The following is a 12,787-nucleotide window of genomic DNA, read 5'->3' as shown; positions in this document are numbered from 1 at the left end:
CAAAGTACACATCAGCATGAAAATTGCAGTGCTCTGTGGTGGTGTACAACCTCCTCTTGTTCACTTACTTTCTTGGGATTTTGTGTGTATGTATTTAAGCTTAGAACAGGGAAAAGCCTGGGCCAATTTTATTCAAAGCTATTGCTGCTGGCATGAAACATCTTTTCAACTGCACATAGTAGTGTGATCTTGCAAGCGGCCAAATTGCTGAGAAATCCTGGCATGCTACTTCAAACTGCAAAGATTGCCGGAGCGCTCTGGCTGTTCAAGGAAGTTTAGGTTTCTACATTCATTGTTGATTGGTTCTACTATGTAGTTGCTTATATATTTGAAAAACTGAGCTTCATAGTTTTTAGGTGTGGTTCTATTGCGTCTGTTTATTTCAGCTCTGTGTCGGGAGGCTTCATCTGGGTCCGAAGTAGTTATTATCAGGGGCGTGTAAATATTGAAATTTCGAGCACGACTTTAATACAAGTAAAGTAATGAACTTTCTTGCAATGTTAAATATGTATGTAGTACTAAAAAATTGCAAAACAGGAAGTAACATTACCTTTTATTACTCTTTTTAGATTTAGTGAAATTTGCATTGCACTAGTCTGTAGCAAGTTGGAGAGACTTTTTGTAATGCACTGATTGCAAATCAAATTATCACATAGAAAAATATATGCTTGATGTGGTTAAAAATGGTAAGCATTCTTTATGAGCCCTTACAACACTTGAGCCTGTGGAAAAGGCCCCCTCACTTGGAACTGAGATTGCAAGGATGGCTGAATACTTGGACAATCTTTTAGGCAGATAAACAGGTCATCATTGCAAAAATTTCAGACATCCAACTTGTTGTTTTGTGTTGAGATGACAGAAATGTTCAAGTTTGGGCAGCATGGGAGACTGCAAGTTTAGGGAGGACACCATTGAAGGAAGCTCATTGCATTAGGGGCCGTGGATGTCATGTGAGTGATTGAGTGAATGTGTTCATAGTTGGTGCCAGTGATGTCATTTTTCTGCACAACCAACGCCCAGAGTGCAATTCGGAGCTTCGGTGAGTAGCCATAATGCCCGCACCTTGCAAAGAAATTATTAAAACTGTGGACCTTACATGAGTAAGTATGGCATTATAAAGTCTGCATAAAGTTGTGTGTGGCGCACTACACTTGCCAGTACTGGTTTGATCTGAGAATACGGACGCCTCTAGGCCTCAAGAGCCTTCTGTACTGTCAAGAGCTTACTAGTACTGTCAACTAAAATGCCAAAACACAACCTTAGGCAGGTAAAATGCAATGCGAAGTGATGGCTATTCTTGAATTATTTGACTAAATCAGGAAGTTTCTGAAATTGAGGACCAATTTTTAATTTTTCCAGAATCTGAAATTGTACCATAGCGGCACCCAAAAACTGCACTGACTTTGTATGTTGTGCTAACCCTTGACTGTGAGTGTGAAAACTCTGCCAGTGCGGCCCTAGGGCTCCTATAAATGAATGAAAGGCTTTATATACAGGCATGCAGGACAGCTACATTGGTCGCATCACGCTATGACAGGCCATCATTATGCTAAGACGAGGAGAACTAATGTAGTTATTGTGCAAGCAGGTAGAGTAATAAAGCAACAATGAGATGATCAGTGCCATCTGTCACATAAACCACAAAATATGTAATAAAGCAACCACTATAGTGTTACTGTGACCAAAACTACTGCGGCCCATACCTCAATTTAATACTGAAGGGTTGCACCGACCACTCAGTACATTGTTCCTTGCATTAGCATGGTGTACACAGTCTAGCAATGAGTGTAGTTAGAGTGGCAAGATGTTTCATTGTAATAGTGCTGGAGCGTGCACTTTGGAAAACCTATCTGTAAAAATTCTACTGAAATTGCTCCAATGTTTACTTTTTTACTTCAGGAGAAAGTTAGTTAAATTGGGTTATTTTCCAAGTTAGCGTTGTTTGTATGGGTTAATGACATTTAATCATGTAGTTGCATGCCTGAAAATGAAAATTTCTTCATTAAATAGGGAACTTCATGAAATCAAGTTTTGTTATGCCGTGTTTTAACTATTAGCCTGCCCGCATTCTAAGTGCCTTGTCCCCGAAACTGCCCCCAAAAGAGAACAGTGCATTTGTGTGATTTTCTTCTGTCTCTTCACAGCTAAACTCACCTGGTAATCCTGCATTCCCATGTTTGTCGAGGTTCAACTGAAGGATGGTGACTGCAGTTATCTTGGAATATTTTGCTCCGGATGTAGCAAATAGATGTCCCTGAAAACCTAATAGCATTATAAAAAATTGAACATTTCATTAATAGTTGTTTTGTGTTGCTAATATGTTATGTTTGATCCTGACTATTGGCCATATTCTATAGAGGGCCGAATTCAAAAGCGCTGGTCCACCTTGGGGTGCTGTTGGAAGAACCCCAGGTGGCCAAAAATTAATCTGTAATTCACTGTGCAATTATGGAACATTAAACTATATAGTTAATTTGTTAAGTAGTTATGTAACTATTTTTTAATCAGTTATTCCTTTAAAAGGCATTGCGTACTCATCGGCACTTATTTATTTGAAGGGTCTGGCATGGGTTCTGCAAGCTGCTCAATGGGTTGCTCGCTGTGCTTCCTGCTGAGTTTCCAAAAGAGAAATGTGAGTGGTATGGATTCGGAGCATTCTTGATGCTGCTGTCGTAGGCTGTATTTTGTGTGATCAACTTTGCTTTCAACAATTGCAGTTTCCACAATTCCTTTGCCAGAAGATTGGGATGTGCAGTGCTTCACACCACTGCAGGAGGCTCACAGGTGTGGCTTTGATATTGTTTTGAGGTGGGGATCTGGGCTTACTATCAGAAGTTGTTACGAAAATTGTTAGGTTACGATGCTGAAAACTTCAGTGAAAGAAGGGAACTTAGAGGGCTCATTTCTTTGTTTCACACAACTTTAATGAAAACGAGATTATGAAGCCGAGGAAGTTATAAGGGATGTTACTTGTACTGCTTACTTGTGCCGTGGTGGGCTTTTTTTTATTAACAGGAAAAAATGAGCATGCAATTAGTAAATTGTTGAAAGTAGCACAGACAGAGGTTGTTTCAAATGCACACATCTGCCTCATTGACATTTTAACAATTAGGCGAGGTCTTCTTGAGTTACAAGTATAATTATGAGTAATTATTTAATTGTCATTAAAAATTAGTAGCGGCTACTACAGTACACGGGGAACAATATGCACTAGCTTTGCTTGGCATAATGCCGTTTCTCTTTTCTTTTAATCATGCTGCGTGATAATTGGGACGACCTGTATATATCACATAAAATAAAAAATAGGTATATTTGTCACGACCTAACTAATCTGCACTATATATTTTAAAAATTGAAACAAGGCCTGTGCAATTTTTTTTTTTCATCAAACAGAGTGTGAACCAACTTCACAGGGACTCTGTGCCAGCTAATATGCATCTATTTGTTCATCTCAAAGCAAATTCGAATACTGTAATATTTGCTTGAATATTCGTATCATTCGAATATGTGCACAAGCTGACCTAGAACATGCTTTTGATGTAAAAACTACAAAAATAGAGACATGGACTGAAGAAGAGAGGACAGGGCGCTCTTCTTCAGTCCTTGTCTCTATTTTTGCCCTGTTTTTACATCCAAAGCATGAACCATCAACCAGCCAGACTTTCGGTTGTAGACCTATAACTTATATTACATGCTACTCTAAGACAATTCTTTTTTTAATAGTCACCCTAGAGCAATGAAAGTTGAGCTGCTTTATGCTGATTTTAAATATATTACTGGTTTTTATGAAAGTTGCATATCTTTAGTTCTGCAACATGACAAACTGAAAGCCTTAAGCCTTTCCCCCCCATCTCTCTATCCACAATTTTTTACCATTGATAGTTCATAATATTTCAAATAAAGTGTAGAATGCTGAAAATTAATTAGGAAGTGCATACAAAATATCTAATAGACGTGAAAAATTCTAACGTGGCAAGTCCTTATTTCTCCTGCCCTAGTAAAGGTTTACAGACTTTTTATTATACAACAAAAATATTGAAATTTAGACAAGATGACTGCATTTCTCATACTTTGGCAAAAATTTGAGCGAAATTTTTTGTAGATTCGAGCATCAGAAGTACCCGAAAAAGGAGGGGCACATCGAAAAAAATTGCAAAATTTGTGTTTTGCGAAAAACGAGCTTTAGAGTTAAAATTGAATGTTTATTTATGCAAGTTGTCATTAAATGTGATGAAATTTTGACACACATACAAAAAAAAAAAGAAAGAACAATCTTTATTGTGGCCACTGCCACTATAGTGCACCAGCACCATAAGTCACAGACAGTTCATTCACAGACAAGGCCTTGAAGTGCTTGTCGAACTTTCTCTCCATCTGGCAGGGCAGCCTTGTGCCGATTGCAAGCTGGCAGAAGTTCGACAGGGCATCGAAAACTAAACAAAGTTCAGAGTCAAGGGACACATTGTGTCTCTTGACACTGGACTGCTGATGCTGACACTGGAGGGCTGATGCTATTGTGGCTCGTGTGGCCGCGTTTGTGCCATGTACTGTAGTACATAACGGCAGTGTCATCCCTGCCAACTTTCCTAACTGTGAGCTTCCTCAACCTTGCAAGATTGGCGCAGGTGGCATTCATTGCTGCATTACGGACTTTTCAGCTAATGGCTGTGAATGACTTATGATGCATTATGATTTTTATAAACAAAGTTGCCGCGAATGGGGCCAGCTGCTCGTAGCCCATTCCTGCAGAATGCGCCGCCACAGCGTCTTTCACGTTGACAGCACGAGCTATATCTTTCTTCATCCATAATTGCGGTAAACACTCAGTAGAAGCGGTGTTCAGCTGCACTGCTTGACGAAACGTGGACCCTGCAAGTAGGCTTCACAGCACACACAGGTGTGTAGCAGCCAATGGTGGTCTCCGATCTGTAACACGTGATTTAAAAGCCAGTCGTGACGCTCTAAAAACCCGCAAAAGAGCACTTATTTTTATTATTTCTTGCGCTGCAGCAGCACAGGAAACCGTCATTATATGAAGAGTGAGGCTCGTTTCTTTGCCTCATGCGATCAACATCGACGAGCGGCGATGCATTATCAGTAGCAAGGTGCTCGAAGACTGCACACTTTCGGTCTTTTAATTAACAGCCATCTTGTGCTCTTTAAATGCAATTTTAAAGCATTTCCAGTTGAGTCTTGGCATAGGTGTATACATATTTTTCAGAACAGTAGAGGTATTAATCTTAACAAAACAGTGGAAAACAAAAAAATCGATAATTTTATAGAAAACTTGGGTTTTTTGACCCGCATCTCCCTTTAATGTGCATGCAGCGTGGCTGAGCGAGATGCAGAGCCTCTCGCAACGCCGACATCACCACGGCGAGAGTGCATACAAACCTACGTCGTGAGTTTGTGTTGGCTTGTTGCTGGCACACGTCTTGCGTTTGCGCTACCTGCGATTTCCTCCTCTGTGCCTGCGGCTTTGTGTGTGCTGGCTTTCAGCGCGGTGCCCACGTCACAGTTTTGCGTGGTCATGTGACCAGGCGTGTTTGCGTTGCCCCCGGAACCGCTCCAGCTTAGCTGTGGGTTCCATGAAACTGAGACTGGGTGCTGTAAAAACGTCTTTAAATAAATAAGCGTTGCGCACTCACGCAAGCAAGGTTTTCAGCCGCGATAAGTTGGTCATAAGCTACCTGCTGCAACAACAATGACAACAAAGAATAATAAAAAAAGCGAGGTGCAAAATTTGTGTGTCGTCCTTTAATGTAGACAGGATTTTGTTATACACATGCTGTCGGGCCCGAAGAGTGTTTTACAACCACATAATTATGTGTGAGATTTAACTCCTAAATTATCACTTGTGGAACCTGTTCCTGTTTGCAATGTCTTGTTTGCATTTGATTTGACCGTGGCTGTACATGCCTAGAAAAATTGTGAGTTGGCATTTTCGAGGTGTTTCGTGCACGGGAGCAAGCTCATGATGCGGCAGTTCATGGATGCTAGACACTGCACGAGGGTGATGTACTGGGAATTTGGTGCTGGTACATTAGGTGACATTGGGGGCCAAATTTATCCTAAACTCTTCATTGCATCTTCTATGGTGTTCTTCATTATTCACTGCACAGCTTTTTAATGATAAACCACCTTTTATTTTGAAAACATTTTTATTAGGTGAAGCCAGAAATAGCCAGAAAATTGCTGCTCACTTGTAATTATATAGGGGAAAAGGAATATTTACAGGCAACAGGGCTGCACAAGTTTTCGCTATCGCCCTCACCCCCTTCACGGTGTGCTGGATGTAGTGGATGTTCAGCTGCTAAAAAAAGACTGCATTTGCTTTCTTCTAATCATTGCCTTGCATAGTTGTTATGCGCCAAGAATGGTCCTTTTGATGCCAGTGTTCTTGCATTCAGCACGCTAACATTCAGTATGAGTGGCAGCATAGTTCGAATAGTTCAGCACTGTTCTTTCCACTCAAAACTTTATAACTTTCATGTCTTGAATGTGTTGTACAGAGCTGCTTTGTGGTCCCTTCCAACTCTATGCTATGTTCAAGCAGTGCAAGTTTTCCAGATTCAGTTATGACAACCGTATTCTGAAAGGAAGAAATAGAAACTGCATCGAAGAACCCGGAATCAGGTGTTTTATGTATGTCAGTTGTGTGCAGTGCTGCGCTTTAGAGCAACACGTTGAAAATAGATTAACATTGTAGAAAACAAGCTCGGAAATGCTCAGCTGGTTGTTGTGATCACCCAGCAACCAAACTTGTTACTTTTTCAGCAACCTCTGCTTTGAAAATTCCCCGAAGCTGACAAAAAATGAAATCGGTGACTTGAGGGCAAGCAGACTTCTTGATCTTGCAGAGATGCTGAGCCAAGTAGTCATGAACGGGTAAGTGTTAGCACATGCCACTGGGCTTGTGCTAATAGTGAATTTTAGGTTCGAAGCAAATAGGGATTTTTGTTTAATAATTTAGAATTGAATTTGAATAGTATATATCGCACATTGGCCAAAATTTCTTAAAGTTGCTAGTAGGTACAGGGTACCCATCGTCTCCCTGCTCCCAGTAGGCTCCCCCAATTGTGTCTCGGCATCATGGACAGCCATTTATTTGAAAGGCTGCCATGTAAAACATGCCAAGCCGTGTGTTGTGCCTTTGGGGTGGTGTATGAAATGCCTCGGTCATGGGGCAAGTGCTACGTAAGGGAAACTGGTCACTGTGTCAGTGACAGGAAGCACGTGAATAATTTGAACAAGGACAGAAATGCACATCTCTGCGCATTACAAAGCCTGCGCATGTGCTACGAGGTTTCACGATGTCCAGACACTGGGTAGGAGTAAAGATAGAACAGCAAAAGAGTTTTTAAAAAGTGCATTTTTCATTGAGGGAAATGGTAGTGATCGGTGTTAGTCAGACGCCTGTTGTCTTGTTTGCCACAAAACATGCGTTTTTCCAGTCGTACTGTTGATGTTTTATCTTTGCCTAGTGCCCCCTGTAGCCTGCTGGATTTCATTTTCGTGCCTGTGCGTTTGGAGCAGCGTATCTATGTTGTGCATCATCGCTTTTCCATTAAAGTTGTTAGTAGCACCTGTGGTATAATTCTGTGTGTCTGTTTTGTATTTTCGAGCGACATCATGATTATTATCAATATTTGCATCACAGCAAAAATGTGGTTGTGCTGACAACGGAGACACCACCAAGGTACATAGCCAGCCACTACACTGAAGCTATGCGCAACCAAGTGATGAAGCAGATACAGCAGCTGTCCATCGAACCAGAGGGAGACTCCAGAAGGCCTGGTGAGTAGAAAGCATCATGAATTTGGTCTATAACCGAGTTCTGAGATTACTGTTCAAGTCATTGTAAGATATCAATATAATTGCTGCGGCCTATGGTGTCTTGCACTCTTCTAAAAAATTTACCTGGAAATTCAGACGTCAAACACAGGCGCGCTTTGCTCAGACTTTGCCAGCTTAGATCATATGCTCTGGTGGGGCCCTGCGTTACGGGTTGAAAAAGTTACATCGTCAAAGTCAGATGCTGCACTACGCAGTACGAATTTAAGGACGCAGCTATGGGCAGTCCAACGGGCCGACGACATGGCGGACAGGTTAGGCCCATCTGTCCTGACGTGGGCGCGGCCAGTTACGTGATAGTTCACTCCCTGACGGATCAAAATAAAGTTTTTCCATACCATACCATACGGTGTCTTATAAGGCTACTCCCACAATTCTTGTTTGTAGTGCTCCATTATTTAATACAGCATATGGCAATGCACGCCAGGTTACACAAATAACACGCACACAAAGGGACAATAAAAGCGCCAATGTTTTAAGCAAGATTATTTATTAATCTGGAAATTCACTAACATGGCCCCTCACCAGGTTGGAGTATAGCAAACAGGCAAACGTGGTTCGTACTTCATGTGGTGGTGTTCATGTCTAAAAGTATAAAGACCTGTGCATCGCAGAAGAATTAAAAATTTTTAAGAGTGCTCTTACTCTTAAAAAAAGCCATGCTTTGAGCGAGTCAGAAGTCGCACATGTAGACTGCTTATGTCAGACTCATACACGTTGACACACACAGACATACGAACACTGCTACTAGAAATAGGCCGGAATATTAATGTATTAGTAAAATATATTGCTGCATAAACTGAAAAACTGTGCTAATTTGATTGGTTTTGTATATGAGTTATGGCACCCTTAGACATATTTGCAAGGTGTTTCAGCGCGCGAACAAAGGAAAAAAGGACAGGGTAGACAGAAAGAGCGCTGACTTCCAACTAACTTTATTTCACAGAGTGGCAAGAATTTATACGTCTAAAAAGGAAGATTACAGAGCATGAAGGTAAAAAACAAGCCTAATCTACACACCAGTAACAACACGTGTGACAGGTCCTCTAATGCCTCAAAGCCCAGCCAGGTAATCACGTTCAGCCTGTGATAAAGCAACCGATGAAGTGCTTGCGCATTTATCTCCTAGCACGTGTATTTTTTCGGCTTCGATAATTTCTCGGGTAAGCTGGTCCTTGTGCCTTGCCAATATAGAGCACTGATCAAAGAGGGGGGTGCACCCACAATCTCGGCAATGAATGCCAAGATGCCCTTGTACCACATTGCACACATTGTTTCGGTGTTCTCGCAGGCGGTCGTTTATGCACCTGCCGGTTTGGCCGACATAGACGCACCCACACGTCAGTGGAATCACGTATACGACTCCCACTGCGCATGGGACAAAGCATGTCCTGTGCGCGACAGAGCACGCGGCAGAATTCGCGCAAGGTGTATTGACCCGTGTGCAAAGCTTCTGCAATTTTTCCAGTGCTGAAAAAACAACAAGAACGTTAGCGTCTCGAGCAATCTTTTTTAGCCTGTGTGAGACGTCGTGCACGTACGGTAGTACGACAGGCCGGCTCTTTCTGACGCTGTTGCGCTTATCTGGTTTGTTATCAAGTCAAGGCTAAGCTTTTTGCAGCTATCTATCGCCTTTGAAAGCTTCTGAAGCCCCGGATCCCCGGCAAGAGTTTTCGCACGCTTTAGCCTGGACTTGTTCTTTTCTGCGAAAACTCACAAAATTGACTACCCTTTGCGGGTCATTGTAACAGAAAGGGGGACCTGACAAAAGTCAATAGCACTTTTCTTGCAAAAAAAGCTAAAAAATTTAACAATAGACGACCCTTTTTTGGTCAAAAACTCTGACGCTGTTATTGACATTATTGGGCGAACTAACACAGGACTCCAGGCAATGTCTGTGGATATTAAGGACTTGTATTACTCTTTGCCGCATGATCAACTACTAAAATGTGTAGAGGAATCCATAGACAACTTCGGATCATCAGCGTTCTAAACGCGCACTGGAATTCATAACAGCAGCTTATTAGAGTTACTCAGCCTCTATTTGAAGGCCACTTTTGTATCAAGGGATGACAAAAACTACTTACAAAAAAGTGGAGTGTGTATTGGTTCATGCTTGGCACCCATTCTGAGTGACATATTTCTAGCACATCATGATCATGTCTTGTCAAACAAACTTGATGACTCTGTGGTTTTTAAAGTCTGCTGTTTTGTTGATGATTATTTAGTGTTGTTGAAATGTGACAGTCAAAATTTTCAGACCATTTTCTCTGACATGTTGACTGTTTTCCGAGAGTGCCTGAAACCATTAGTTCTAACGTATGAATTACCCACTGATAACAACCTGAAATTTCTAGATTTGAAGTTTTTGCTAGAACCCCGACATGTTTGCTGGATGTATGAACCAAGAAGCGGCAAGCCACTTCTGCCTTTCGGCTCAGCTCACTCTAAATTGGTCAAGCGGGGCATTGCTAACCTCTGCCTTGCCAACGCCTTAAAGAAGTCTTGCCCCCACATGGTACACCACAGCTTTGCTCTGCAAGTGGAGCGCCTCACCAAAGCCGGTTACCCCTCACACGTTCTTATTTCAGTGGCGGAAAAGCTGGTCACTGTCATGAAGCGAGGCAACAAACCAGATAAGCGCAACAGCGTCAGAAAGAGCCGGCCTGTCGTACTACCGTACATGCACGACGTCTCACACAGGCTAAAAAAGATTGCTCGAGACGCCAACGTTCTTGTTGTTTTTTCAGCAATAGCATTTCTACTTCCGCTTTAGCATTCTCCTGGAAAGAGAAGTTGCGCGCGGAAATGTCCAGCGCCGATACTCTCTAAAGATGAACAACAACGACTGCGTAGCGGAGCCACAGCATGGTCAGCACGTGACGAGAAAGGAGGAGCGTCTCCACGCAGAGAGGCAGAGAGAAGCAGATCGGCATTTGAGAGAAAACCAACTCTCCACGGCAGCTTTTTTTTTTTTTTTTTCTGATGTGATTCTTAAGGAGAAAAGAAGAGAAAAGTGTGCCCCGTAACTGTCTGCATCAGAGTGCGACACTTCAACAGTAGCTCACGAGGGATGGGGTTTAGGAGGGATTAAAAGGATAGGATTAAAAGGTAAATAGATAGAGAGAGGAAGAAGAGAGCGAAGCGCAGGGACAGTGAACGACAGAAAATGAAAGAAGTAAAGAGGAGATAGGAAAGATGGATACGGTCGCTTTCCTTCCTCTGTGACGGGGCACCACTCAGCGAGAGCTCTTTTCGGCGGCAGGAGATGGCGTAGGGCGAGCCAGTCGGCCAGAGCTGCGCTGTCGTCAGACATCAGGGGGGCACAACCGGTAGGCACGAAATCCAGTCTTCGCGCACGTCGTTGAAAGGAGAAGGGTTACCTGGCAGGGACAGGAAAGGGGGAAGTGTGGCACCGGCACGTGAGAGACCCCCCCCCTCAAGGCGCAGAGCTGTGCTCCTGCAAGGGGCAAGGGCTGCAAAAGATAGTGTGCCTGTTTCCTTCAACCACACATTCATTCGACCCCGCGACAGCTTTTTTTTTTTTCTCTCTGTTTTCGCACGTGGCATTGGTAGCAGAAGGGTCTTTACATGGCGGGGACGGAAAAGGGAGAAGCGTGACACAGGCGTGTCGCAGATCGGCATTTGAGAGAGAGCAAACATTTTACAGCAGCCTTTTCTTCCCTTTTCTTTTTCTTCGCACGCATCATTGAGGTGTCACAGGTCCCGCTGCGGGATTGGGCGGGTGCTGACAGCATTTTGGGAGCGCGGTATGTTCGAATTATACGTCGCAAGTGCTTATGCGTTCGAATTACCGGGTGTTTTCGCCCATTGAAATACACATAGCTTTGACGGGACCTCACCGTGAGTTCGAATTAACCGGAAGTTTGAATTAAACGAGTTTGAATTAATGAGATTCGACTGTATATCTTCATTATGCTGAGGTTTGACTGCATTAACAATGTGGCACTGTTGCTGAGTGTATCAATTGTACTATGCTATTTGCTACATTTTTGATGCCTCAAAATATTTTACATAAACTTAATGCGTGACATGGTGGTGAATTTTGTTGCACTGGAACAAACTCTCATCTGTAAGTATTGTTCAGAAAAGCTGTTACAGAATGGTAATGCTCTTAGTTTTTACTGAAGTAACATTTCAGTACTTCACCCCCCCCCCCCCCCTTTAAATACTAATGCACGCTCTATGCCAAATAAAAGTGAAAGGTTTTTTGTCTTACTTTGGTGCTCAGTTTTGTTGAAGCATTACAGAGTGGGAAAACAACATCAAAAAATCTGAAGTATTTTTTTTAACTCATACCCTTTCTTACCAGTGTAATTGGTATCTTTACTATCAGAGAAGAGTGTCTCAGAAGTGCGTTTCAAGCTGGAGACTGATGGCCACACAGTCAAGGCTGGGGAGCCAGAGAAGAGGGGCGTTAAAGGGACGACTGCAATCAAGGACCGGCGACCAACACGTAACGTGGCTATGCAGGTGCCCTACCACAACTATTTCTTATGCAGGACTAGGCATAGTAGGCAAAACAAGCACAGCAGAATGCCACTCACATTTTGGAAAGAAACTAAGCATGCAGTGGAAACCATGGGTACCTCTGATACGGAAGTTGCACTGCAAACAAGATTAATCAAAATTTAACAGCCAGTGCTGGCCGTTGTTTACCTGATTTGGGTTTCATCTCTTATTTCATACTTTCTTTGTTTCATGTTTGTCCTACATATTCGCATTCAATATGAATAAATTGGCCTGAAGAAAAAATAGCCCGAAAAGACTGGGAGCAGTTGCAAAAAAAATTATGCTTGTGACTTTGCTAGCAATTTCATTGGAAGTTTTAATCGGCATTTCAACTGGTGATTCACGAATTAAACCGATGTTGCAGCATATGTAAGGGGAGGAAATTCCATGAAAATGTACG

At 42.5% G+C, this 12,787-nt stretch overlaps 1 protein-coding gene across 2 annotated transcripts in view; it reads left to right on the top strand.

Annotated features, from left to right (window-relative positions):
* The window catches only part of LOC119161110 (nonsense-mediated mRNA decay factor SMG7), a 176,892-nt gene that overhangs the window by 63,765 nt on the left and 100,340 nt on the right, over positions 1-12,787 (top strand). For both annotated transcript variants that reach the window (XM_037413449.2, XM_037413448.2), the window contains exons 12-16: positions 2,559-2,632; positions 2,718-2,784; positions 6,778-6,888; positions 7,661-7,797; positions 12,212-12,348. In XM_037413449.2, coding sequence (XP_037269346.2) covers positions 2,559-2,632; positions 2,718-2,784; positions 6,778-6,888; positions 7,661-7,797; positions 12,212-12,348 — 526 coding nt within the window. The remainder of the gene's footprint in view (positions 1-2,558; positions 2,633-2,717; positions 2,785-6,777; positions 6,889-7,660; positions 7,798-12,211; positions 12,349-12,787) is intronic.

Source organism: Rhipicephalus microplus, unplaced genomic scaffold (genome assembly GCF_043290135.1).
Source record: "Rhipicephalus microplus isolate Deutch F79 unplaced genomic scaffold, USDA_Rmic scaffold_49, whole genome shotgun sequence".
NCBI lineage: Eukaryota > Metazoa > Arthropoda > Arachnida > Ixodida > Ixodidae > Rhipicephalus > Rhipicephalus microplus.
The sequence above is the reverse complement of the archived record's forward strand: the minus strand, read 5'-3'. Positions and strand labels throughout refer to the sequence as shown.